The sequence below is a fragment of the Protopterus annectens genome, chromosome 3.part1, assembly GCF_019279795.1.
Source record: "Protopterus annectens isolate FY-2018-M chromosome 3.part1, PAN1.0, whole genome shotgun sequence".
NCBI classification, from domain to species: Eukaryota; Metazoa; Chordata; order Ceratodontiformes; family Protopteridae; genus Protopterus; species Protopterus annectens.
Window position 1 is genome coordinate 5,772,878 of NC_056732.1, and position 27,808 is coordinate 5,800,685.

The window sequence follows — 27,808 nt, forward strand, 5'->3', positions numbered from 1 at the left end:
GCCATGCTTGGTTAAAGGAACAGACACTGCCTGATCATGTTAAAGCAAAATTATTGGATGCTCCATTACAGCATGATACTTTATTTGGTGTTAAGGCAGAAGAGGTGTTGAAGAAAATGGAGGATAAAGCTAAATCTATGCAGACAGTAAAGGATTTCTTACAGGTACAGCCATCCAGATTTAGCAGGAACTGGCCTTCTAAGAATTGGTCCTTTCCCGTGTCAGACAGGCCATAAAAAGGCAGATACAGACTCCCTAGAGGCAGACAACAGCCCCAGGGCTCATACAGGCCCAAACAATGGGGTGCTTCTACCTCCAAAAGCGGAGAAGACAAATCACAGCCATATAGGAAACAGTCCCAATGACTTCCCTCTGCCAATGCCAAGCATTTATCTTTTGGAAGCACCCTTAGGGGGAAAGCTAGCACTTTTTTCACAAAATTGGCACATGATCACCCAGGACAAATGGGTCTTAAATATAGTCTCTCAGGGCTATAGGTTCCACTTTCACACCCTTCCAAAGGCAAAAGGTATGCCAGACCTGCCACACAATCAATGGGCCGAGGCACAAAAACAAGTTTCATCTCTCATGGACATGAGGGCTATTCAGCCAGTGCCTCAACAAGAGCAGGGACAAGGATTTTACTCAAGAATTTTCTTAGTACCAAGAAAGGACAAAGCATGGAGACCAATTCTGGACCTGTCTATTCTAAATAATTTTCTGGATGTTCCGAAATTCAAAATGTTGACTCTGCAGCAGCTTCTGCCCATGCTGGGCAAGAAGGCTTGGCTTGTAACTTTGGACCTCAGAGGCATACCTGCATGTCCCAATCAGACAATCTTGCAGAAGATACCTCAGATTCATAGCTGGCTCAATGCACTACCAATTCTCTGCACTGCCCTTTGGCTTATCTACTGCGCCCAGGGTCTTCACAAAATGCCTGGCACCAGTAATTGCATTTTGCAGACAAAGAGGAATTCAAATATATCCCTACTTGGACGACTGCCATATTCAAGCAGAAACCAAAGACATTCTACTAAAGCATCTGGCGTTTGTAAAAAGATAAGATTACTAGTTTGCCTAGGGTACACAGTAAACGAAAAGAAATCAAAACTAGTACCCTCTCAAGAGATAATATTCATGGGTGCAAGCTTATATACAACTGCCCAGATGGCTTATCTCACGCCAGACAAACAAAGGCAACTGACTTCTTACTTCGAAAGCATGGCAACAAAGACCCAGTTATCTGCAAGAAAAATTCTGCAGGTTCTGGGCTACATGGCCTCCTGCATTCTGCTAATTCTATATGCAAGACTGCATATGAGGAAACTACAGTGGTATCTAAAAAGTGTTTGGACTCAACATTGCCACCGCCTGGAATCATTAATTTCACTCATTCCCTCCCTACAACAGGAGTTTCGATGGTGGACACAGGCCTGTCACCACAACAAGGGACAGCCATTCACTTTACCCACAGCCAGGCAAACACTAACAACAGATGCATCAGATTATGCCTGGGGGGCCCACATGGCAGGAAAATGTATTCGGGGCACATTGCCCCCAAGCCAAAGGCATATTCACATCAATCAAAAAGAGATGCTAGCTGTACAAAATGCCCTGACAGCCTTCAAGGACCTACTTCATCCAGGACAACTTCTGATAAAGATGAACAACACCACAGTCACGTGGTACATAAACAAGCAGGGGGGCACACATTCCTATCCCCTCTGCAGACAAGCCATGATTTTGTGGAACACAGCATTGACTTACCAAGTATACCTGTAAGCACAATTCCTGCCAGGAAAAACAAATGCACTGGCAGACGAACTAAGCAGAAACCTCATGTACCCTCACGAGTGGAAACTAGATCCACAAATCTTCAGCATGATAACAAGTAAATGGGGATGCCCAGACATAGATCTTTTTGCCTCCCCTCACAACTGCCAACTTCAGAGATTCTGCACAAGGACTTATCACAAACAAGCATGGAAGTGGATGCTTTGTCATTTAGCTGGAACAACCTTACAGTATATGCCTCTCCTCCCCAAGGTACTCCTAAAGGTCAGGCAAGAGAAGCCACAAATGATACTGATTGCCCCGGATTGGCCACCCCAACACTGGTACCCAGTCCTAAGGAGCTTGTCTCAAGGCCCTGCCTGGACATTGCCTCAAATTCCTCATTTACTGACCCAACAAAACAATCAGATCCTGCACAGCCAACTCAGAACCCTAAATCTAGCTGCATGGCGGATAGTGTAACCATTCAGAATACACCTCTCTCTAAAGCGGTGGTGGATGTTATTTTGGAGGCCAGGAGGCCCAGCAACAGGAAATCTTATGCAGAAAAATGGAAGAGATTCTGTGCTTGGAACCAGGCACAAGGAATTGACACGCTTGTACCAAATATTCCTCAGATTTTACAATATCTGACTGAGATGCTGGACAAAGGCCTATCCTTCTCATCAATTAAGATCCATGCCTCTGCCATTTCAGCTCATTACAATACAGAACCACCAATTTTTTCACATCCATTGCTTAGGCAGTTCCTCAGGGGGGCCAAAAACATAAGACCTCCAAGGAGAGCACCAATACCTGCATGGGACCTCAATTTTGTCTTGGAAAAACTCACACTGCCTCCTTTTGAGCCACCCAATACAGCTGAGATAAAATTCTTATAGTGGAAAACAGCTCTGCTCCTAGCAATAACTTCAGCAAGAAGAGTCTCAGAGTTGCAGGCATTAATGGCTGTGGAACCTTTTATTATCTTCCATCCGGACAGGGTTTCTCGAAGGACAAACCCAACATTTATACCTAAGGTAGTGTCCAGTGTGGCTCTTAACCAAACCATTCATTTGCCTACTTTTTATCCAAACCCACAGAATAAAGGGGAGAAACTTCTGCATTCTTTGGACATACACAGACAGCTACGCTTCTTCTTGGACAAAACTAAAGCTTTCAGAAAGACTGAGCAACTTTTAGTGGCATATGCTTGCAGGATCACAAGGAAAGGCTGTCTCAAAGCAGACTATTTCAAAATGGATAGGACACTGCATTCATTTCTGCTATTCACAACATGGCAAATCCGTGCCTAAGGGCATTAGACCACATTCTACCAGGGCAGCAGCCATCTCAGCAGCCTTCCTCAGAGGAGTACCAGCCAAGGATATTTTGGAGGCTGCAACTTGGACTTCAGTGCACACTTTTACTAAGCACTACCACTTACCTCTTTACTCTAAATCCAGAGCAGGCTTTGCCACTGCAGTTCTGCAGGGCCTTATAGCCACTCCTAATTCTATTTAGACCCAGCCGCCCTACCTTAGCTTTGGGATTCAACCCAAGTGTAATGAGTGCAACAGTGAAACACGATGAACATAGTACAGTTGTGTACCTACCATAAATGTAGATGTTCGAGTGTATTCACTGTTGCAGTCCAGGTTACCCACCCACCATACCCCCTTCTTTGCTGGGACTTATCTGTACTTCTCTATCCTATACAACCTATGTAGTGTATTTGCTTGTAGATGAAGGTATTGTTTATGTTAGTGCATGCTTTTATAAGCAATGTTTTTTAGCCTACCCTTTTGGGGGCACCTGACATCTGGGGCAAGAAAAACTGAAGAAAATGGCATCGGCTGCATCTTTTATACCTCTGGCGCTCTGACGTCAGGGAAGAGGTGACAGCAACCGACGCCGGACCAGGACTTTGGAATTTAGGCCGACTGCGGGTAGCCTGCCAGCAGGATAACCCAAGTGTAATGACTGCAACAGTGAATACACTCGAACATCTACATTTATGGTAGGTACACAACTGTACTTTCTGTTATTAGAAGACATGCTTGGCTCAGGGAACAGCCTCTTTCTGAACCTGTCAAATCTAAATTACTGGATGTACCTTTGCACAAGGACAATCTTTTTGGTAGCAAAGCAGAAGTGTGTTGAAAAAGTTGGAGGATAAGGCCAAACCTATGCAAACTGTTAAGGATTTTCTGCAAATTCAGCCTCCTCGTTTTAGTAGGCATTACCCTTCAAAGAATTGGACTTTTCCTGACCCTAGTAAAGAGGGTCGCACTAGGCCTAGGGGTTACAGGTCTTCTAGGGGACAGACCTCCACCCCTCAAAAGGCTAAGCACTGGCAGTCTTCCTCTTCAAAATGGGGAGTTCTAAGCAAACATCCCAAAGCAAGCATTCCCAATGACTCCGGCCTTCCTCTGCCTGCCTGTGTGGGCCAAGGGTTTCCTTTGGGGGGAAGGTTAGCCATTTTTGCAGATGTCTGGTACACCATCACAGATGACAAATGGGTGCTCAGAATAGTATCCTCAAGGCTACAAGTTCTCCTTTCACACCAGGATACCCAGATATCCCCCCTCTTCAAAGGCAGAAGCAGACAAACAAATTTCTTCTTTGCTAAACCTGGGAGCAATAGAGCCAGTTCCTACACTACAGATAGGCCAGGGTTTCTACTCAAGACTTTTCCTGGTTCCCAAAAAAGGGGGCACCTGGCATCCTATTCTGGATTTGTCCATTCTAAACACTTTTCTGGTGATTCCCAAGTTCAGAATGCAGTTGCTGCCAATGCTGACCAAGGATTCGTGGCTGGTGACTTTTGATCTCAAAGAACCTTATCTGCACATCCCAATAAGGGAAAGCTACAACCACTTCCAGTTCTCTGCACTGCCCTTTGGCTTATCTACTGCTCCCAGAGCTTTTACAAAATGCCTGGCTCCAGTCATTGCTTTTTGCAGACAAAGAAAAGTACAGTTTTGTACCTACCATAAATGTAGATGTTCAAGTGCTAATACAGCTGCAGTCATAACAGAAGGGTTCTCCTGCCGTCAGGCGGGTCCTCGGTCGGCCGAATTCCAAAGTCTAGGTCTGGCATCGGTTGTCGTCGCTTCTTCCCTGACGTCAGTGCGACAGGGGTATAAAAGAACCAGCCGACGCCATTTTCTTCAGTTTTTCTTGCCCCAGATGTCAGGTGCCCCCAGAAGGAAGGCAATACATAAAAGTATGTAATAATGCAATGCAATATAATCAGAAAACAGTAGTTGCAAGCAAATACACCATAAAAAGAATACCCCAAGAGGGGAAGGAGGGAGGGAAACCTGGACTGCAGCTGTATTAGCACTCGAACATCTACATTTATGGTAGGTACAAAAGTGTACTATGTTCATCGTGCATACAGCTGCAGTCATAACAGATGGGTAGAATCCCAAAGCTAAGAAAGGGGTGGTAGGCACTAGATGGAACTTGGAGGAGCCAAAATGCCCTGCAGGACTGCAGTGGCAAAGCCTGCTCTAGATTTGGAGTATAATGGTAGGTTGTAGTGTTTGGAGAAGGTATGCACAGAACTCCAGGTGGCTGCTTCCAAAATATCCTTGGTAGGAACTCCTCTGAGGAAGGCTGCAGAGGTGGCTGTGGCCCTGGTGGAATGAGTTCTAATGCCTGTAGGTACAGTTTTGCCATGAGAGGAATAGCAAAAGCGTATGCAGTGGGCTATCCATTTTGAGATTGTCTGTTTGGAAATTGGCTTTCCTTGAGCTCCTACCGCATAGGCCACAAAGAGCTGTTCTGATTTTCTGAAAGGCTTTGTTCTGTCCAAATAATAACACAGTTGTCTGTGGATGTCCAAGGAATGTAGTAATCTCTCCCCTTTGTTTTGAGGATTAGGATAGAAGGTAGGTAAATGTATTGCCTGATTTAAAGCTACCCTGGATACCACTTTAGGCATAAAGGACGGGTTGGTTCGTAGGGAAACTCTGTCCTGATGGAAGATGATAAAAGGCTGGACAGCCATGAGAGCCTGTAGTTCTGAAACTCTGCGAGCTGAGGTGATAGCCAGAAGGAAAGCTGTTTTCCAGGACAAATATTGCAAATCTGATGAGGCAGCTGGCTCAAAAGGAGGCAAGGTCAGTTTTTCCAGAATGAAATTAAGATCCCAAGCAGGTATTGGTTGTTTCCTTGGGGGTCTTAAATTCTTAGCCCCTCTGAGGAACTGTCTTAAGAGAGGGTGAGAGAATAAAGGAGGATCAGTGTTGTATTCTGCAGAAATAGCTGAGGCATGGATTTTGATGGAGGAGAAAGAAAGTCCACTGCTTAGCAGTTCAGCCAAATATTGTAGTATTTGAGGTAAATTCAGTTTTCCAGGGTCCTGGCCCTTTTTCTCATTCCAGACACAAAAACGTTTCCATTTTGCGGAGTAAGCTTTTCTAGTTGATGGTCTTCTGGCCTCCAAAATGACATCCTGCACCTCCTTGGAGAGTAGGGCCTGCTGTGATGCTAAGGAATCTTCCATGCAGCTAGATTGAGCATTTTTAGCTGACTGTGAAGAGTTTTGAAGCTGTGCTGAGTCAGAAGAAGAGGCATTAGAGGCAGGGTCCATGGTGGGGAATGCGTCAGGCTCCTCAGGAGTGGGTACCAGTGTTGCCTTGGCCAGTCCGGAGCAATGAGGATCATCTTTGGTCTGTCTGCTCTGGTCTTCAATAGAACTTTGGGCAGCAGAGGAAGAGGTGGGAAGGCATAAACTGTCATTGATGTCCAACTGAAAGAGAGAGTGTCCACTCTCCAGGCCTTTGGATGGAAGATTCTTGAGCAGAATTTTGTCAGTTGATGATTTTTGTGGGAGGCAAAGAGATCTATGTCTGGCCTTCCCCATTCTTGGATTATTTCTGTAAAAACTTTTGGATGCAACTTCCATTCGCGTGGATCTGTCATATTCCTGCTTAGGTTGTCTGCCAGCGTGTTTTCCTTGCCTGGCAAGTACTGTGCTTGTAGTTCCATTTGTAAGTCCATGGTCATGTTCCAAAGTGACATGGCCAGTCTGCATAGAGGGTAAGAGTGTGTTCCTCCCTGCTTGTTTATGTACCACATAACTGTGGTGTTGTCCGTTCTTATCAATAGTTGACCTGGTTGTAGAAGGTCCTTGAAAGCTATAATAGCATTTATTACTGCTAGCATTTCTTTTTGATTGATGTGAAGGTGCTTTTCTTTTTGGGACCATTTGCCCTGAATGCACCGATCTGTCATGTGTGCCCCCCAGGCGTAGCCCGAGGCGTCTGTTGTGATGACTTGATTTGCTTGAGGCTTGCTGAATGGAAGACCTGTGTTTGTTTGACATGCTGGAGCCCACCACAGAAATTCCTTTTGCAGACGTGGAATTAGTGGTATTATTGTTTCCAAACTGTGGCTGTGTTGAGACCATATGTTTTTCAGGTACCATTGTAGTTTCCTCATATGCAGCTTTGCACATGGGATTAGTAAGATGCAAGATGCCATGAATCCCAGAGCCTGCAGGATTTTCCTTGCAGTCAGCCTGGTGCAATTTGCTAGAGTTCTGAAGTATTGAATTAGTTGCCCCTGTTTTTCTGGCGTGAGGTAGGCCTTCGGGTGCTTGTGTCAAAATTGGCACCCAGGAAAATTATCTTCCGAGAGGGTATTAGCCTTGATTTCTTTTTGTTGACTGTGTATCCCACAGAGTTCAATAACATTATTACATAAGCCAGATGTTTCAGAAGAATGTGCTTGCTGTCCGCTTGGATCAGGCAGTCATCCAAATAGGGATATATTTGTATCCCTTGAAGTCTGCAGTAGGCAATTACTGATGCCAGGCATTTCGTGAATACTCTGGGCGCAGTAGATGAGCCAAAGGGCAATGCAGAGAATTGATAATGAGTTGAACCTGGAAGAAATCTGAGGTACCTTCTGCAATTTTGTCTGATTGGGACATGCAGGTATGCCTCCTTGAGGTCCAATGTTACCAGGCAAGACTCCTTGCCCAGCATGGGAAGAAGTTGCTGTAGAGTGAGCATCTTAAATTTTGGTACGAGTAGAAATGTGTTTAGGATGGATAGATCCAAAATAGGTCTCCAATCTTTTCCCTTCCTTGGCACCAGAAATAGCCTGGAATAAAAACCTTGACCTTGTTCGTGAGTAGGTACCTCTTGAATAGCTTTCATGTTTATGAGATCTGTAATTTGCCTTTGTGCCTCTGCCCTTTGATTGTGTGGCAGGTTTGGCATGCCTCTCATTTTTGGAAGGGTGTGAAAATGGAATTTGTAGCCTCTGTTTATAATGTCCAGGATCCATTTGTCCTTTGTGACAATATGCCAATTTTTTGAAAATAATGCCAACTTTCCTCCTAAGGGGGCTGCCATTTGAGACCTGGTTGGCATGCAAAGGGGAAAGTCATTGGGTTTGCTTTCTGAAAGATTGCGAGTTGTCCTCACCACCTCTTTGCGTAGGAGCTTGCCATTGTCTGCCTCTATACGATCCTTGGGATTGTCCTCTGCCCCTCAGGCACCTGTATCTGCCTCTTTGGGGTCTGTCTGTGGCAGGAAAGGACCAGTTTTTGGAAGGCCAATTTCTACTAAAACGTGGGGGTTGAACCTGTAGAAATTCTTTCACAGTTTGCATTGATTTAGCCTTTTCCTCCATTTTCCTTAATACCTCCTCAGCATTAGCACCAAATAGTACATCCTTTTGAAGAGGGGCGTCTAGTAATTTAGCTTTGACTTGATCAGGCAAGGCTTGTTCCTTGAGCCAGGCATGCCTACATATGACTGATCCTGTAACAGCAGCTCTACATGAGGCCTCTAGAGCATCAAAACCACATTGCAAGGTATGCTTACCCACTTGTTCTGCATTATGCATCAAATCCTGCAACTCCTTCAAGTCTGGTTGTTCAGGTTGTGACATTTTACTTTTCAATTGTGATAAAAACTGTTGGTATTTTAGCATATGAAACTGACAGTTTAAGGCCCTCATGGATAAGGTAGCCGAGGCATATACCTTTTTTCCCCACCTTTCTAAGGATCTGGAATCTCTCTCGGAAGGCAATGGATTTTTAGCAACGGAGGCCTTAACTCCCTTGGGGCCCTGTGAGATGGTTTCTGGGTCAGCAGCATGGCTCTTGTATAGAAATTGGTGTGAGTCAGGGACCCTGTAGTATCTGTCAGGCTTAACTGGAGCTGGAGGTAGAGAGTCCGGGTTAAGGCAGGCCTCCGAGTAAACATCATCTAGGATGTCCAAGACAGGAGGTATAGCCAGAGGCCTGTGCTGAGGAAGCAAGAGAAATTCCCTGAGCCTTTTCTTGGAATCTGAATAATCCTGGCCTTCCCAGTGGAAGTGTTCCCTTAAGGTATGCAAAGTTTCCCCAAATGAGTAATCCTCAGGGGGGAATACAGAAGGGATGGACTCCTCTGCATCAGAGTCTTCAAAAGGGGAGTAAGAATGTTCCTGATCATCAGAGTGCTCTGAAATAATGGAGCCCTGATCCGAGGAGGGAGAATCTTCTTCCACTCTAGGCCTTTTGTCCAGAGGGGGCTGAGAACCTCTGATAAGGGTAATTAAATTTTCAGCCATTTTAAGCATCTGCTTCTTAGGCATGGGGCCTGGAGATGGGCCCTGTGTAGCTGGTCTCTTTGAGTGCATGGTTGCTTTAGACTTAGTGAAAGCCTTGATGGAGAAAGAAGAGGAAGGTCTGAAGACACCTTGAGTGGAGGTGGACCTGTCCACATTCTGAGTTTCAACGCCAAGAGTGGCTTCGGTATGTGTAGTCGGGGTGTGGGCCAAGGAGCCTGCGACCTCGGGCACAGGAGACACCATCAAAGACAGGTCGTCGGTAGTCAGGGGCTGCGTAGGCGCCTCGCTGAGAACCGGACCACGTGTAGTCGGCTTTGGCGTGGTGTCGGTAGAGGCCGCGGACCTCGTGGGTCGGTCCTTGTCTTTACGTTTTTTAGACAAAACCGGAGTCGGAGTATCCGACGACATAGTATAGTTAAATGCTTTCCCAAAATAATGCTGGGCGAACTCCGCCCGACGCTTAATAGTGCGTTTGTTGAATGTAGCACAAAAGCGACAGACCGAGACGTCGTGGTCTGGGCCTAAACAAGGTATACAGAGGGAATGGAAATCCTTATGCGGTATTTGCTTCCCACAAGAAATACAATTATTAACTTTGTCTGACATCGGTCTGAGGCAAGAAAAGTTTCCCCAACGGAGTACTTAGCTTTTAAGAAGACTTTGGTTTCCAAATTTTCGTAATCTCAGGAGCTGGCCGACCGGCACTTGCGAACTGCTTCTGCTTCGGGCACCGCGCGGCAAGAAAGACTGAAGAAAATGGCGTTGGCTGGTTCTTTTATACCCCTGTTGCACTGACGTCAGGGAAGAAGCGACGACAACCGACACCGGACCTAGACTTTGGAATTCGGCCAACCGAGGACCCGCCTGACGGCAGGAGAACCCTTCTGTTATGACTGCAGCTGTATGCATGATGAACATCATTCAAATTTACCCTTACTTGGACGATTGTCTTATTCAGGCAAACTCTCCAGAGCAACTTCTAAAGGTTTTGGACTTTGTAAAGATCCTTCTTACCTCTTTGGGCTACACTGTCAGCAAAAAAAAGTCAAAATTGGTACCCACCAGGGAGATTATATTCCTGGGAGCAAGTCTGAACACAGCCACCCAGATGGTATCCCTCCCTCAAGAGAAACAAATGGATCTTTCAAATTACTTCAAGAATTTGGCAAGCATGACCCAGCTCTCTGCAAGGCAATTCCTGCAAGCCCTGGGATTCATGGCTTCATGTGTTCTGATGATTCCATATGCCAGACTGCATATGAGGAAAATTCAATGGTACCTCAAAAACCTTTGGTGTCAACACACTCAGGATTTAGACTTGATTCTTCCTCTAATTCCCTGCCTGCAGATGGAGTTCCTTTGGTGGGCGATGGCCTGTGCACAGAGCAAAGGCCTGCCATTCTCTCCACCTCCTGCCAGCCAGACTCTCACCACAGATGCCTTGGACTATGCTTGGGGAGCTCATCTAGGGGGCAGATGCATTTAGAGAACTTGGAACTATCAACAGGTTCATTTGCACATAAATCTGAAGGAATTGATGGCAGTCCAGCAGGCCTTGATGGCTTTCAAGCATCTTCTCTCTCCTGGCACTCTTCTAGTCAGGTAAAAATAAAACTCCGTGTATACAGACCTCAGTACTTTAATAAAACGAACAGTTTTAAAAATCACAATCACAGATCTAGCGCTTTCATCTGCCGAATGCAGACTTCTTCAGAATAATGAATGTGTGGTGCCAATGATTTTTATACATTTCAAATCAATTAATTAATCAATCAGTTACATAAATTCATTAAGAATTTAAAGCCATACCTATTGTTTTCTAAATTACATTTCATATGTAGTATACAGTTTTTTTAAAAAAACAGTCAGTCACAAATTCTATTAGGGACCTAACTTAATAAAGTGCTTTTGTGCCTTTTGTTATTTAATAAATATTCTTATACAAAAGTATTAAAAAATTATATGTTGAAAAATATATATTCTAAAACAAAATTGTAATATACATGTTGTGATTTGCATGATATATATTCTACTTAATCCTAAAGATAGCTGATAATTAATATAATGTTGTTAAATAAATTAGTGTTGTTAAATAAAATAGTGAAATGAATGTAAACTATAATGACTTGTAATAAATGTGTCTAAAAACATATATATATTATATATAAAAACTAATTTAAAATTGTTTTGTTTAAAAATGAAACAATGTTGCATGAATACGTGTTTTAAAAAATGTTACATAATACAAATTTAAAAAAAATGTTATTTATTTTATTAGTGCATGTTTTTACGAATATTAACATGCTTTTTGTGTTCGTAATAAAATCTTTATATGGTGTATGTTCAAATAGAAACTGGTGTTTATACACTAGAGGCTTTGTCTACTAATATAGCCTTAATGTTTGTGTACTCGTTAAGCCCAGGAGGGATGTTTGATTTTAGCCTCAGTTGCCATCTAATTTCTTTCTGAAGTAAGGTGTTTTTAACATCACCTCCCCTTGGATCTAATTTAATGTGTTCCAAAATTCCAAACTTAAAATCAGTGAAACCTACACATTCAACAGAATGTTTAAATAAGGCACTGGTCTCCTTTATCTTATTAATATTGTAAATGTGTTCGTAAATTCTTTCTCTGAGGGACCTCTCGGTCTTCCCCACATAGAAAGAAGGACATTTGGAACACGTGGCTAAATACACTAACATCTTGCTTCTACAATTGCCCTTACAAAAGGCAATTTTACTTTTTAAACCATTCTCCAATTTTAATTCAACAGTTTGATTAATATACATACATTGTCGACACCTGCCACATCTTTTGGTACCTTCCTTAGGGTCAGATTTTTTATTTTCCATTTCAAAAAATCTTTTGAGGTTTGTAGCTGTCTTGTATATAAATCTTGGTTTTTTTCCAACTGTCTGATACATCTCTTTATTGGTCTTGAAAATAGACCAATTGTTTTTGATAATATTAATAAAACAGTCAGAAAATCCATTGTACTCCACAATACAGGCACCCGTATAGTCCTTGGAATTGTCTACCTTTTTCTCGTTGGGAATAAATTTGTTGCCTAATAAAGGTATATATTTGTTACCCCATCCTTTATATACTTGTTCCAGTGTCTCACCAACTAGTTGTTTGGGATAACCCCTTTCCAAGAATTTTTCCATTAAAAAAGAAAATTCTTTTTGTAAATCTTGTTGTTGGGAGGTCATTCTGGCAATTCTGACAGCCTGTCCTTTAATAATACTTTTCTTTTGATGTAGGGGGTGTTGACTATTGAAATGTAAATAACTGTTGCACCATGTGTTTTTACGAAAAATGTTTGATTTAAAACCAGTAGTCACCTTATGTCGAGATAGTTTATAACATTGTTTTCAATTTCGTGAGTGAAGGACAAGAAAGAAGTCGTTTGGTTAATGTATATCATAAATTCTTTTAAGTCCTCTGTGGTGTCATCCTCCCATAATATAAAAATATCATCCAGGAAACGAAGATATATTTTTCTTGTCCTTCACTCACGAAATTGAAAACAATGTTATAAACTATCTCGACATTACTTTGAGTAAGGTGACTACTGGTTTTAAATCAAACATTTTTCTAAAAACACATGGTGCAACAGTTATTTACATTTCAATAGTCAACACCCCCTACATCAAAAGAAAAGTATTATTAAAGGACAGGCTGTCAGAATTGCCAGAATGACCTCCCAACAACAAGATTTACAAAAAGAATTTTCTTTTTTAATGGAAAAATTCTTGGAAAGGGGTTATCCCAAACAACTAGTTGGTGAGACACTGGAACAAGTATATAAAGGATGGGGTAACAAATATATACCTTTATTAGGCAACAAATTTATTCCCAACGAGAAAAAGGTAGACAATTCCAAGGACTATAAGTGCCTGTATTGTGGAGTACAATGGATTTTCTGACTGTTTTATTAATATTATCAAAAACAATTGGTCTATTTTCAAGACCAATAAAGAGATGTATCAGACAGTTGGAAAAAAACCAAGATTTATATACAAGACAGCTACAAACCTCAAAAGATTTTTTGAAATGGAAAATAAAAAATCTGACCCTAAGGAAGGTACCAAAAGATGTGGCAGGTGTCGACAATGTATGTATATTAATCAAACTGTTGAATTAAAATTGGAGAATGGTTTAAAAAGTAAAATTGCCTTTTGTAAGGGCAATTGTAGAAGCAAGATGTTAGTGTATTTAGCCACGTGTTCCAAATGTCCTTCTTTCTATGTGGGGAAGACCGAGAGGTCCCTCAGAGAAAGAATTTACGAACACATTTACAATATTAATAAGAGAAAGGAGACCAGTGCCTTATTTAAACATTCTGTTGAATGTGTAGGTTTCACTGATTTTAAGTTTGGAATTTTGGAACACATTAAATTAGATCCAAGGGGAGGTGATGTTAAAAACACCTTACTTCAGAAAGAAATTAGATGGCAACTGAGGCTAAAATCAAACATCCCTCCTGGGCTTAACGAGTACACAAACATTAAGGCTATATTAGTAGACAAAGCCTCTAGTGTATAAACACCAGTTTCTATTTGAACATACACCATATAAAGATTTTATTACGAACACAAAAAGCATGTTAATATTCGTAAAAACATGCACTAATAAAATAAATAACATTTTTTTTTAAATTTGTATTATGTAACATTTTTTAAAACACGTATTCATGCAACATTGTTTCATTTTTAAACAAAACAATTTTAAATTAGTTTTTATATATAATATATATATGTTTTTAGACACATTTATTACAAGTCATTATAGTTTACATTCATTTCACTATTTTATTTAACACACACTAATTTATTTAACAACATTATATTAATTATCAGCTATCTTTAGGATTAAGTAGAATATATATCATGCAAACCACAACATGTATATTACAATTTTGTTTTAGAATATATATTTTTCAACATATAATTTTTTAATACTTTTGTATAAGAATATTTATTAAATAACAAAAGGCACAAAAGCACTTTATTAAGTTAGGTCCCTAATAGAATTTGTGACTGACTGTTTTTTTAAAAAAACTGTATACTACATATGAAATGTAATTTAGAAAACAATAGGTATGGCCTTAAATTCTTAATGAATTTATGTAACTGATTGATTAATTAATTGATTTGAAATGTATAAAAATCATTGGCACCACACATTCATTATTCTGAAGAAGTCTGCATTCGGCAGATGAAAGCGCTAGATCTGTGATTGTGATTTTTAAAACTGTTCGTTTTATTAAAGTACTGAGGTCTGTATACACGGAGTTTTATTTTTACTTGGTTTTTGGAACTTCTTTTCCTGGTGTTGGTATACTCTTCTAGTCAGGACAGACCACACCACAATCATATGGTACATCAACAAGAAGGGAGGGGGCTCACTCTTACCCTCTGTGCAGACAAGGCATGATACTTTGGTCCATGGCAGTTTCCATGGGCATTCATCTGATAGCTCAGTTTCTTCCAGGAAGGCTCAGCACCTTGGTAGACCGGTTGAGCAGGCAGGTCCTGGATCCTCATGAGTGGCAACTAAACAGGACCATCTTCTATCAAATCATTCAGCGTTGGGGCACTCACCAGGTGGATTTCTTCTCATCTCCGACCATCCACCTTCTTCCAACCTTTTACACCAGGGATCATCACGACAAAGCTTGGAAAGTTAATGCTCTGTCCTTCCCCTGGACACAGCTTTTTAAATATGCATTCCCTCCTCTGCCTCTTCCTCCCAGAGTGCTGTTAAATATAAGGGACGAAAAACCAAGGGCCATCCTCATAGCTCCAGACTGGCCCAGGCAACATTGGTATCCACTACTTCGCAGTCTCTCCCAGTCTCAGCCTTGGCATCTTCCTCTGATACCAGATCTCTTGGCTCAGGAGGGGGTAAAAATTCTGCATCCTCATCTTCAGACTCTGCATTTGGCAGCCTGGCTCATAATTTAAACCTTTCCCAACAGGTGGTTGCAGTCCTTTGTGAAGCCAGGAGGCATAGCACTAGGAAATCTTATGCATTTAAGTGGAAAAGATTCTCTTTTGGATGCAGACTAGAGGGGAAGACCCTTCTCAACCTACTCTTTCTCTTATTCTTGACTATTTGGCAAGCTTACTTAATGGTGGACTTTCCTTCTCGTCTATCAATATTCATGCTTCAGCTATTTCTGCTCATTGTTCCTTTGAACAACCCATTTTCTCTCATCCATTGATGAAACAGTTCCTCAGGGGAGCTAGCAATTTAAAGCCTCCCAGAAGGGTACCTACTCCTGCTTGATCTTAATTTTGTACTGATAAACTTACTCTGCCTCCTTCTGAACCAGCTGCCTCAGCAGATTTGAAGTTTCTCTCCTGGAAAACTGTATTTCTCTTGCCTATTACTTCAGCTAGAAGAGTGTCTGAGCTGCAGACCTTAATGGCAGTGGAGCCTTTTATCATCTTCCATGTGGATTGGGTTTCTCTTACAACTAATCCCTCTTTTATGCCTAAAGTGGTTTCTAGCCTGACTTTTAACCAGTCTATCCACCTGCCTACCTTTTTTCCTAATCCTCAGAATAATACCTCAGAAAACTGGAGAAGAAGAACGTTAATGTCCACAGATGTCTGAAAAAAAACTTCACTTGGAAAATGTTCTGATGAAGCTCTCGGTGGTGAGTGAAAGCGCTTAACCTTGTGTTCATTAAATGTAGATTTTATTATCCAAACATATGATTTTACAAGTGAAGTTTTTTTCTTCCATATTATTGTTTGGAGAGTGTTGTTTGCTGTGGTACGCTATCCAGGAGCTTAGGATCGTATGTGAGGACATTGTGTGTGTTCAGACATCTGTGGACATTAGCGTTCTTCTTCTCCAGTTTTCCCCCCTTTGGGGGGAAAGGTTGCTCTTCATGCAAAGAATTGGGAACTCATTACCCAGGACAAATGGGTTTTCAATATAGTTTCCCAGGGATACAGAATTCACTTCCACATGTTGGCAACACCAAGTGGGTGGCCGGACCTACCCCAAAATCAGTAGGCAGAGGCCCCAAAAAAGTGCTTTCTCTCTTAAGCATGGGGGCTATTCAGCTGGTACCAGAAGAGGAAAAGGGACAACGTTTCTACTTGAGACTTTTCCTGGTACCCAGAAAAGACAATTCATGGCGTTCTATCCTGGACCTGTCTACTCTAAACACCTTTTTGGAGATTCCAAAATTCAAGATGCTGACTCTTCACCAATTACTTCCTATGCTAGGCAAAGATGCCTGGTTGGCAACACTAGATTTAAAAGAAGCATACCTGCACATCCCAATCAGGGAATCTTGCAGAAGATACCCACGCTTCAAAGCAGGCTACATGCACAATCAGTTCTCTCCACTGCCCTTTGGCTTATCTACTGTACCCAGAGTATTCACAAAGTGCCTTGCTCCAGTTATTGCATTTTGCAGGCAAAGAAATATTCAAATAAACCCATACCTGGACGATTGTCTAATTCAGGCATTAAGCCAGGACATACTTTTGAATCATCTGGCCTTTGTAAAAAAGGTTCTAACTTGTCTGGGGTACACCATAAATGAAAAAAAATCACACCCGGTACCCTGTCAACAAATTATATTCCTGGGAGCAAGCTTGAATGCAACTTCCCAGAGAAACAAATTAATTTGACAACCTACTTCAAACAAGTGGCCACAAAAACCCTGTTATCTGCGAGACAAATACTACAGGACTTGGGGTTCATGGCCTTCTGCATTCTTCTAATTCCGTATGCAAGACTGCATATGAGGAAACTACAGTGGTATCTAAAAAGCCTGTGGAGTCAACATTCTCAAGACCTAGAAACAATGATTCCTATCATACCTTGCTTACGCCTAGAGTTTCTTTGGTGGGCAGAGGCCTGCCACCAAAACAAGGGACTACTTTTCACACCACCCCCTGCCACCCAAACCCTAACAACAGATGCATCAGACTATGCATGGGGGGCTCACCTGGCAGGGAAGTGCATTCACGGCAAATGTAACCCAAGTCAAATGCACCTGCATATCAATCAAAAAGAAATGTTAGCTGTACAGAATGCTCTTACAGCCGTCAAGGACCACATTCTTTCAGGACAACTAATGGTAAAGACGGACAACACCACTGTTATGTGGTACATAAACAAGCAGGGAGGTACACATTCTTACCCCCTCTGCAGACTAGCCATGGCATTGTGGAACACAGCCTTGAACTGCCAAGTGCATCTACAAGCTCAGTTCCTGCCAGGAAAATTAAATACACTGGCAGACAGACTAAGCAGAAACCTCATGGACCCACACAAGTGGAAACTGGAACCAAGGATTTTCAACATGATGGGGAGCCCAGATATAGACCTGTTTTGCCTTTCCCCAGGACTACCAATTGGAGAAATTTTGCACAAGGACTCCACACAAACAAGCCTGGAAAGTGGATGCTCTGTCCTTCAGCTGGAAAAACCTATCAGTCTATGCCTTCCCCCCTCTGCCTCTGCTCTCCAAAGTACTACTAAAAATCAAACAGGACAAACCAATAATGATTTTGATTGCTCCAGACTGACTGTGCCAACCCTGGTACCCCCTCCTGTGCAGTGTGTCACGGTTATCTCCAGGGCACCTTCCTCAGACTCCTTCCCTGCTGTCTCAGCAGGAGAACCAGATTCTGCACCCTCATCTTCTAACACTAAACCTTGCAGCCTGGCTAATTAATTAATCTCTCCTTTACCATCCATCAGCAAACCTGTGATAGATATCATTTTAGAGGCAAGGAGGCCTAGTACTAGAAAATCTTATACTGAAAAATGGAAAAGATTCTGTGCCTGGAACAATCTCAAGGGATGAACACAGCAGCGCCCAATTTACCTCAGATTTTACAATACTTAACTGAGATGCTTCACAATGACATGTCTTTTTCCTCCATTAAAATGTACGCCTCAGCCGTTTCAACTCATTATAACACAGAACCTCCACTCTTCTCTCATCCACTGCTCAAGCAGTTCCTCAGAGGGGCCAAAAATTTGAGACTGCCCAGGAGAGCTTCAACCCCAGCCTGGGACCTTAACTTTGTCTTGTAGAAACTCACTGTACCTCCATTCGAGCCAGCTGCTACTGCAGACTTAAACTTTCTTTCTTGGAAAACAGCTTTCCTTTTAGCAATCACTTTAGCTAGAAGGGTATCTGGATTACAGGCCCTTATGACAGTGGAGCCCTTCATCATCTTTCATGCGAACAGGGTGTCCCTCAGAACCAATCCATCCTTCATGCCCAAGGTGGTATCCAGTGTGGCTATTAATCAGTCCATTCATTTGCCAACCTTCTTTCCCAATCCACAGAATAAAGGGGAACGGATACTGCACTCCTTAGATTTGCACAGACAACTTAGATTCTACTTGGACAGGACTAAACCTCAAAGGAAATCTGAACAACTGCTGGTGGCATTTGCTGCAGGGGCAGAGGGGAAGGCTATTTCAACGCAAACCATTTCTAAATGGATAGGCCATTGCATTCATTTCTGCTATAAGCACCATGGAAAACCTATCCCCCAGGGGATCAGACCTCACTCCACCAGGGCTGCATCTACCTCTTCAGCCTTTCTCAGAGGCGTCCCTACCAGGGACATCCTAGAAGCTGCTACCTGGAGTTCTGTACATACTTTCACCAAGCACTATCATTTGCCAATTTTCTCTAAATCCAGAGCTGGCTTTGCCACTGCAGTCTTGCAGGGCCTTATAGCTTCCCTAATGCTATCTAAATTCTTCCTCCCAACCACAGCTTTGGGAATCTACCCAAATGTAATGACTGTAACAGTGAAACACGAAGAACATAGTACAGTTGTGTACACTTACCATAAATGTAGATGTTCGAGTGTATTCACTATTGCGGTCCTGGTTACCCTCCTTCCAGCCTCCTAACTTCTTTTGGCTATACCTCTAATTTCCTTTACTATGCTTAAAAGCCTTTTTGGTGTATTTGCTTTTTTGTTGGAGGTATATCTTTGTACTTGTATTTAATTGCTTCCCATAAGGGGGGCACCTGACATCTGGGGCAAGAAAAACTGATGTAATCGCGTCGGCTGCATGTTTTATACCCGTGACGACCTGATGTCATGGAAGAAGGGACAGCAACTGACGCAGGACCCAAGACTTTGTTAATCAGGCTGACTGATGGCTACCTGCAAGCAGATAACCCAAATGTAATGACTGCAACAGTGAATACACTTGAACATCTACATTTATGGTAAGTGTACACAACTGTACTTTCTGTTATGCTTGTATCTGAAAAATAGAAGACAGAAGGTGGACAGTGGTGGTTTTAAAAGTATAGAGTGGTAATGTATGAATAATAGTTGATAGAACATCCATTGTCCTGTACTTTAAGCTTATTTGTAGATTTAGCTGTACCAAGCAGGTTACTTACTAACTTCATGCCACAACCTTTACAGTTAAGATTTGTAACTGGCACTTTTTTTTGCACTGGTTTTTGACAAAGCAGAATTCAGCTACTCTTAATAGCGACTCTTCTATGCTGATTTTTTTTGTTGTTTATAAACATAGGTTGCTTTCCTAATTTTAGGTGCTAGATTCTTTTTAATTCTGTGTAAATTGTTCACATCTCTACAGAATGACACTAAAAGGGAAGTTGTCCATTATTATCCCCCTCTCAACACTTCTTTGATTACCAAGTATCCACTGCTGTAAGTCCTTTATCATCATACAGCATATATGCAAAATATTGCATCTTGATCCAGGGATGTAATTGTTCAACCGTACTTGGCACTCATTAGGTTGATCATAGTTTAATGCCCCCTTTCACACTTGTCGCAAGTGGAATGACCCACAACACTTTCTCATTAAAAAAATTCATATACATAAATGGCAAAAACGATGCAGACCATCTCAAAGCCTTGTCCTTCTCAATGTAGGGGTGGGCGGCACAGTGGTGCAGCGGTTAACGTTGTCGCCTCACAGCAAGAGGTTCTCCGGTTCGACTCTTGGCTGGGGTGCCTTCTGTGTGGAGTTTGCATGTTCTCCCTGTGTTTGCGTGGGTTTCCTCCGGGTACTCTGGTTTCCTCCCACATTCCAAAGACATGCATCTGGAGCATTTCTCCCCGGGTCTCCGCTGAAAACAGGCTCTGTGAAACCTAGTCGGACTTTCCCGGTCAACAAATGATAAATAAATAAATAAATAAATGTCATGCAGGCACTATGTCTCATTTATAGAGTATCAACAGACCCTATTTTGTCAGGTCTGTTACACATTTGTAATGGTTATCATAAACACCCACTAAAGGGATCTCTATCTCTTTTGCAAAATAAATGGAACTTGTTTGAGGGATGGGTATGTATCACAGAGAATACCACTTCTAGGGAACAGTCTTCCAGTCCACCTAAAGCAAAGTAATTGTCTTACTCTTTCCAAACGTAACTTGGATTAATGGGTGACTGTAAATTCACCCCCCCCCCCCCAGTTTAGCTCCCTGTCCCTTGTGGATAGTGGGAACATGTAAATGTCCCAACATATCCTTGTTACCCTATCTCTGGGTTATTTGTATGCAAAATATAAAGGCTAAAAACATCTATGTGAATGTAAGGCTAGGCTTCTTAATGTCCTCACACTTCAAAAGGCTAGTACGTACCCATGAACCTATCAAGTAGTAAAAGGAAAAATGATTTTCAAAAGATGTTTTGCTGTGTTGCATTGCCCTTATGATATAATATAGGACCATTTGGCACATGCCAGGTCATATAAGAAAGAAATTTTAGTGGTATTTTGGAAGAATCTTTTTAGGCTGTGGGCCCAGGGGTCTTTATGCATTTAGTGCTTATTAAAAAGCTTGCTAAAAAGCATGTCCATTTAGAGGATATACCATTCTGGGGGAGTTTGTAAGACTCCTTACCTGAGAAGAGTGTTCAGAGGAATGAGGATTTGGTCTTGTTTGTACTTAGAAGTTGTGCTAGTCTTCCTTTGTGTAATGTGTCCTCAAGGAACTCACTGGTCTTGTTTGCTCAGATTTTCTTTTTAAATTACTGGTAGTGTGTGTTGAGCAGGAAGTTTACAGCCTCTGTGGAAATATGACATGGTGTGCGTGCAAATTATCAATGGTGACCTTCATGTGCCCTCCAAACTAACAAGAGCAAGTAAGGCCATTTTAGAGTTGTGTGGAGCAGCTGATTAGATTAATGGGAACGGGATTGACTTCTAGAGGTAGCGCACCACCACTACTGCTAGTCCCTGCTCTCTAATTCTGAAAAAGATTGACCAAATATATTTATGGAGGCAGATTGTTTCTTGATTTACCCAAAATTCTGATATGGCTGTAATATCACCTTGCTGTTTTTGGATCCAGTATTCCATCTAGCAGAGCTTGTTTCTGACGCTGCTTGTATATGAGCAAGACATTTTTTTATTATTTTCATGGTTTACAATTTTGGACCAGAATTTGTGTCAGTGTTACCTCCTTTTAGGATAAGAGCATAAGAGTTCATTGTAGCAAACCTGTATGGATTTTGACTAACTGTTTTAGGATATGGGAGTAATTTTTTGGGTGTGCTGACTTTGGTATGGAAAAATTCCTGTAGTTAGAACTGTTTACCTTACTTGCATTGCATACATCTGGCAGCTAGAGTAAAAAGTGAAATGTATATTAGCTGCACCCTCCATATGAGGTTTTGTAGTTGCAGAGGGGCCCCGCATACTTCTCAACTGTACATGTTTTTGCAGAATGTTCAGATTTTTGCCTCCTATTTTTGGTCTCTTTCTCAGTAAAAATGTGTTTTTTTTTTTTTTTTTTTGGCGAATCATTGACAATTCTTTGGGGGACTGAAGTCAGAAAATGACATATATTTGATATTCAGACCTCATACCCCTCAGAAAATTCATGCTAATGCAAAACCTATTCCAATAGCAATATTTAAAATTTTTCCCTATTTTTGATTCCTTGTCCCCTATTATGTAAGGCTTTGTCCAGATTTTCTATTCTAAGAGGTTGAGTGGTATTGGGGGGTATGATGATTTACATTGTAAAATGTCCTGGCCCAACAACTAGAGTAACCTCATCTGTATATTTTTTCATGATGCTTGGGATTTGTTGTTGTGTGTGTGTCATTCTTTAGTACAGAATTGATTGCTTGGTAAGTAGTTGTAAGAAGGATAACTTAATTGTGTATCTGGATGGTCATGTGTCAAGCACTCGGGGAATGTAGTAAACGTGTCAGCACTTGGTGGGGATCTAGTAAATGTGTCCGCATTTGGTGTGAATGTAGTAAATAACTGCTTTTTAAACATTTTTTGCTTTCCTGTGTGCAAGACCATCAGCCCCCTCCTGTACTTGTTGAGCTCAGTCATTCAGCACACTACAGTAGACTTCCACTGACTAAGGTGAGATCTGGCTGGAGGGAGCTGTCATCCAGGCAGGCATGAAGGTTGTTTGTACACTGTCTTACCTTATAGGTTGTGTATCTCTGCGAGAATGAGAAATGTCCTCATCCCAGCAGTGTGAAGGTCTAGCTTCATTCCTTTGGACAGGGGCTGCCCACTTTTAAGGGTCAGACCCTAATTGCCCCCAGGTCAGAAAACTACCTGATGCCCCTGCTTCTGCTGACATCCGCAATGTGAAGTTCAGGGACATGTCTGTAAACTTAACCCTTGGTGGCTGATGGGTGTACCCAAGTCATGTGGGAGGCTGCAGTACCTCCACACACTTGTACAGACTTCTTAGCCTTTGTCATAGAAGCTGCTGTCTCTGGTTTGAGAGTGCAAAGTGCATGTCTGTGACCCTGTGCTGTATGCTGTACACCCCCAAGAACTAAAATGCCGATGTTGCAACTGAACCACTCCACTCTGCATGGGATAAGCAAATCTCTTGCTTCTTGGTTGTTTTCTCCACCACGTAGGCTATTAATTCAACCCAAGTCGAAAGGGGTCATATTACGGGCTTTATCCCTCTGTGCTACAGAGCTGACTAGCAAAATAACTGAAAAAGGTGTGGAGTGTGGTTTAGAGAGAGTTTAAAGCTGTATGGGAGTACTGTAAAGTAATGTAATGTTTGAGAAAGGAAGGTTTATTTATACTAGTGTTATGAAAGGGCTGAAATGTTAATGTGTTAAACCGATTTTATCTTTAAGTGACGTGAGGATGGTAGAAGTAGAAATATTGATGACATTTAAGTGAGAAAGACCTCGGAGTGGGTAGTTTTGCAAAATTAGCCTTACCTCAAATGTTGTGCAGAAAATACATGCGCAACTTTCATCTTAAAACAATGAGCCTTGAGATTTTTGAGACATAATCTGGTACTCAAGTCCTTTCTGGAACTGAAGCATAGGGGATGTACATTCAAAAAAATAGTAGCCCACACTTGTTCACTTCAAACTAGTTGTAGTATTTATAAACTGCAGAAAGAAAAAAAAACAACTTTACTTTCATTTCTGTTTTTGTTTTGTTACATTAGGGATTATTTGTGTTTTTTCTGTTGCTATTACTATCGATACCCTGTATGAATTAAACTAAACCAGTTTTAAAACAAACATTTTCATCAGCATAGAATAGATAATTAATGGTGTCTTATTGGTATTTTAAGCAGGAGAAGACAGTGTTTCAGAATCACTGTATAAGGTTATAGAAAGCCTTCTACATGGTCATTAATTTGCATTTGTGTTTTGAAAAAGTGTTAGTATTTCAGAATTGTTGTATATAAGGGCAAAAAAGTACTATATGGCTCATTATTTTCTTTTGTGTTTTAAACAGGAGAAGACAGAAGTGTCGCAGAATCACTGTACAAGAAGGTACGAGTTCTCTGCTGGGTGATGACGGGGCCACAAAACTTGGAGACAAAAGCTAAGCATGTAAAGAGCACTTGGGCCCAGGACTGTAACAAAGTGCTGTTCATGAGCTCAGAAGAAAACAAAGACTTTCCCACAGTGGGACTAGAAACTAAAGAGGGCCGAGACCAGCTCTACTGGAAAACTATCAAAGCCTTCCAGTATGTACACGACCATCACTTAGACGAAGCAGACTGGTTTATGAAGGCCGACGATGACACCTTTGTGATACTTGACAATCTAAGATGGCTTCTGTCAAAATACAGCCCTGACCAACCCATTTACTTCGGAAGGAAGTTTAAACCGTATGTTAAACAAGGGTACATGAGTGGAGGAGCTGGTTATGTGTTAAGTAAGGAGGCACTAAAGAGATTTGTTGATGGATTTAAAACACAGAAATGCACACACTCTTCTTCTGTTGAGGATCTGGCTTTAGGGAGATGTATGGAGATTGTAAATGTCGAGGCCGGGGACTCAAGAGACACAATCCAGAAAGAAACATTTCATCCCTTTGTGCCAGAAAGTCACTTAATTACTAATTATCTCCCCAAAAATTTTTGGTACTGGAACTACAACTACTATCCTGCTATAGAGGTACGTTATGTTCATGTACTACAGTCTGTTGCAGAAAATTAAATTAGTCAAGTCTACACTTAAGTAATAGATCATACCTTCCAACTGTTGTGATTTAGGCTTAGTCTGTTGTTTTTATTCCAGATTTAGGCTTAGTGCTGTTACTTTAATCCAGATTTAGTTTGTCCTGTTAGATCTGTTTAAGGGCAAATACAATATAAAATAATTGAACCAACCCTCTACAAGAACCCCTTATCAGTTGTATGGATTTCTGGAATCTGCACACATGCTTATATTGTGAGCCTCTCCTGTGATATTTAAGGCCATTGTAACTGCAAAATGTGAGCATCACATTAATTTCTGTGTCATACATTAGTCAAAATATTGCAAAAAGTATTGGAATTACCCCCCAGTGTGGTTTGCAATGTTTTTGGGATGGTTCATGTAAACGAGGTGTCTGGTGGAGCTGGGTGCTGCATCTGCACTGGTGCCCAAAAGGAGAGAAGTTAAAATGTGTTTTATTTTGTTTTTCCATCTACTGAAATTGAATTGTCTGTTTTTTTTATGTTTATTCATACCTCTCAGCTGCTCTACATTGGCAGAATGCTCTAGTTTCAGCCTGCAAAATTATTGCTGCTACTTGCTGCGGTAAATTGTTCTGCTTTAATTTGTTCAAGTGGACAGCCAATGAGAAATTGTCTTTTTGGAGCACACTGTGGCCAAAGGAGAACCAATGGGAGAATATGTTTTGCGCCACCACGGTATACAAAACAATGTTTGGGTTGTTAACCTGTTTGTAATGCATAATAGCAGCCCCAGGAAGAACATAAGCTGGCAAACTAAAAGAAAAAGATGTGCGTTAGTGAACCAGTAGTGCCATGCTGTATACAGTGAGTACTTTCTAACGGATAATACTACAGGAAAAAGTGGGATTGTTGAGTTATGTTGGGTCTGTGGCTGTTTGGCTTTCTTAACACACAACTCTGAATTATCCTGATTTTTATAGAACATTAATCATTTTTGTCATATTTTTCCTCTGTCCTTAGTAAAATGCTTTTTTGGTATATCACTGAGTATTACAGTCCGTCAGTAATGCCATGCTTTAGTGTTTTGCCCTTTTTGTTCAGAAAATGCATATTGAAGAAAAACCTGGTACTCTATTAACTTTTACGTGAATTACTGTAGTGTTCAGGTTTTGGAGCCTTTGTTCTCCATTATTGGTTGGCTTTGTTCTGATTCCTGAGCAGAGAATTTGAGATTGATGATTTTAATGCATTGTCACCCTGTGTGTGTGTGTGTGTGTGTGTGTGTGTGAGTGTGCGCTAATGTTGCCAGAGTAGTTCTTGTAGGATGCTCTAAGCCCATACCGAACCCAGCAGCTATAGCTTTAGTTAACCCCAGCTACTGCTAAGCATTTTGTTAATTCTTAGTTATGTCTTCCCAACAAAGATGGTAAGGTTAGTGTGTGCTTCTTCAACTTTGATTTTTAGCATTCTGAATTGTCAGACTCATGTGTCGGGGTTTATAATTGTGGTAGCTGAGGAATGTTTTTAGCTACAGTTTCCTCCTGTGAGGAAAAAGCTGCTTTGCGCAGTTTAGTTTATTCAGTTTAGCAAGTCACTACTCATTGCTTGAAGTGTGTTTATGACTGCAGATACTGTTTCCAGGGCTGCTGCTGCATTCTTGGAACCTGTTTGGAGGATGTAAAAAATGACATTTTTAATTCTCCTTAGGATAGAGATTCAGTTTTTGGACCCTGTGTTTCAGAGGTTATCAAAAATGTGATAGAGGTAAGCTGACTCAGGGAATCTCTCAAAAATGTCAGTCTTTCTCCAAGTAATTTTTGCTCCCTCATCCAATTTTTGCCAGAAACAAAATACAGTCTTGGCAGAATGTTGGTAACTAGGCGTTTAACTCATTCACTCTGGAGCAGCTCAGGAAAAGCTGCCTGCTTAATTCCACCATAGGAACAACAGTGCAGCCTGAGCTCATTTTCAGAAAATCCATTTCTAATATACAGAAAACAAATGATTATAACTCTTTAACTATAAGAGCTAGACTAAAAATGTAAATGCAAAAGTTGTTCAGCAGACCCTGACCTTTCCAACAGTATAAATCTTGATAGTCCGTATCAAAGTCATCATTAAATATTTGGCAAGGAATGCTGATATTGTGCATATGTTTTACCTTTTTGGAAAAGCAAAGCATAATATCTTGGTCAATGTACCATGTAGACCCATGCAATTTCTATTTAATTTGTTTGTGTGAATGTCCGCTTTAAAACGATACCTTTACCATTACTGTGTGATTCTCCTTTATGGAGATATTCACAGAAATATGATTAATATAATATTTCTCATAATTGATAAATAAAGCATAATATCTCATCACCTGTAACAGAGGCTACATATCAGTGTAGAAGTTGTCCGTCTCAATGTCAGCTTCAAAATGATGCATCATTTGTGTCATCACCATACTCCCTTGCAAAGATATGGGCATAATAATGAGAAGTATTGGAAATGTTTAATTTTCATAATCCTACAAGACTTATCAAACTGTGATATCTGTACATGTGTACAGTGCACATGCAAAGTTCTTTTACCGTGTTGTAAGGAGTAGCACTGTCTTCCAAATGAGGTATTACTTGGCACACTGACATGCTCCCTTGCAAAGGTATTACCAAAATATGAAATTAATCATAATTTCCATAACCTAAATCCAAAACAAACTTTGATATCTGTACATGTGTACAACATACAGGCACAGTTCTTTTACCATGTTGGAACCATCAATACTGTCTTCAAAATGAGGTATTACTTAGCACATTCAGATGCTCCCTTGCAAAGTTATTTACCAAAATATGAAAAAAAAATCATAATTTCTATAACCTAAGTCCTAAAAAAAAACAGATATCTGTACATGTGTACAGCATTCAGACCCAGTTGTTTTACCATGTAGACAGATATCATTTTAAATATACACATTCTTGGTGCAGCCAGCATTCTGCTGGATGGGTACATGTAAAGAGAAAAATCAAGATAAGGACCGCCACTCCAGTAA

At 41.2% G+C, this 27,808-nt stretch overlaps 1 protein-coding gene across 3 annotated transcripts in view; it reads left to right on the forward strand.

The window, feature by feature from the left end:
- Positions 1 to 27,808, forward strand: part of LOC122797963 (glycoprotein-N-acetylgalactosamine 3-beta-galactosyltransferase 1-like) — a 240,438-nt gene that overhangs the window by 147,611 nt on the left and 65,019 nt on the right. For all 3 annotated transcript variants that reach the window (XM_044066496.1, XM_044066493.1, XM_044066495.1), the window contains one exon: positions 24,102 to 24,769. In XM_044066496.1, the coding sequence (XP_043922431.1) occupies positions 24,102 to 24,769 (668 nt within the window). The remainder of the gene's footprint in view (positions 1 to 24,101; positions 24,770 to 27,808) is intronic.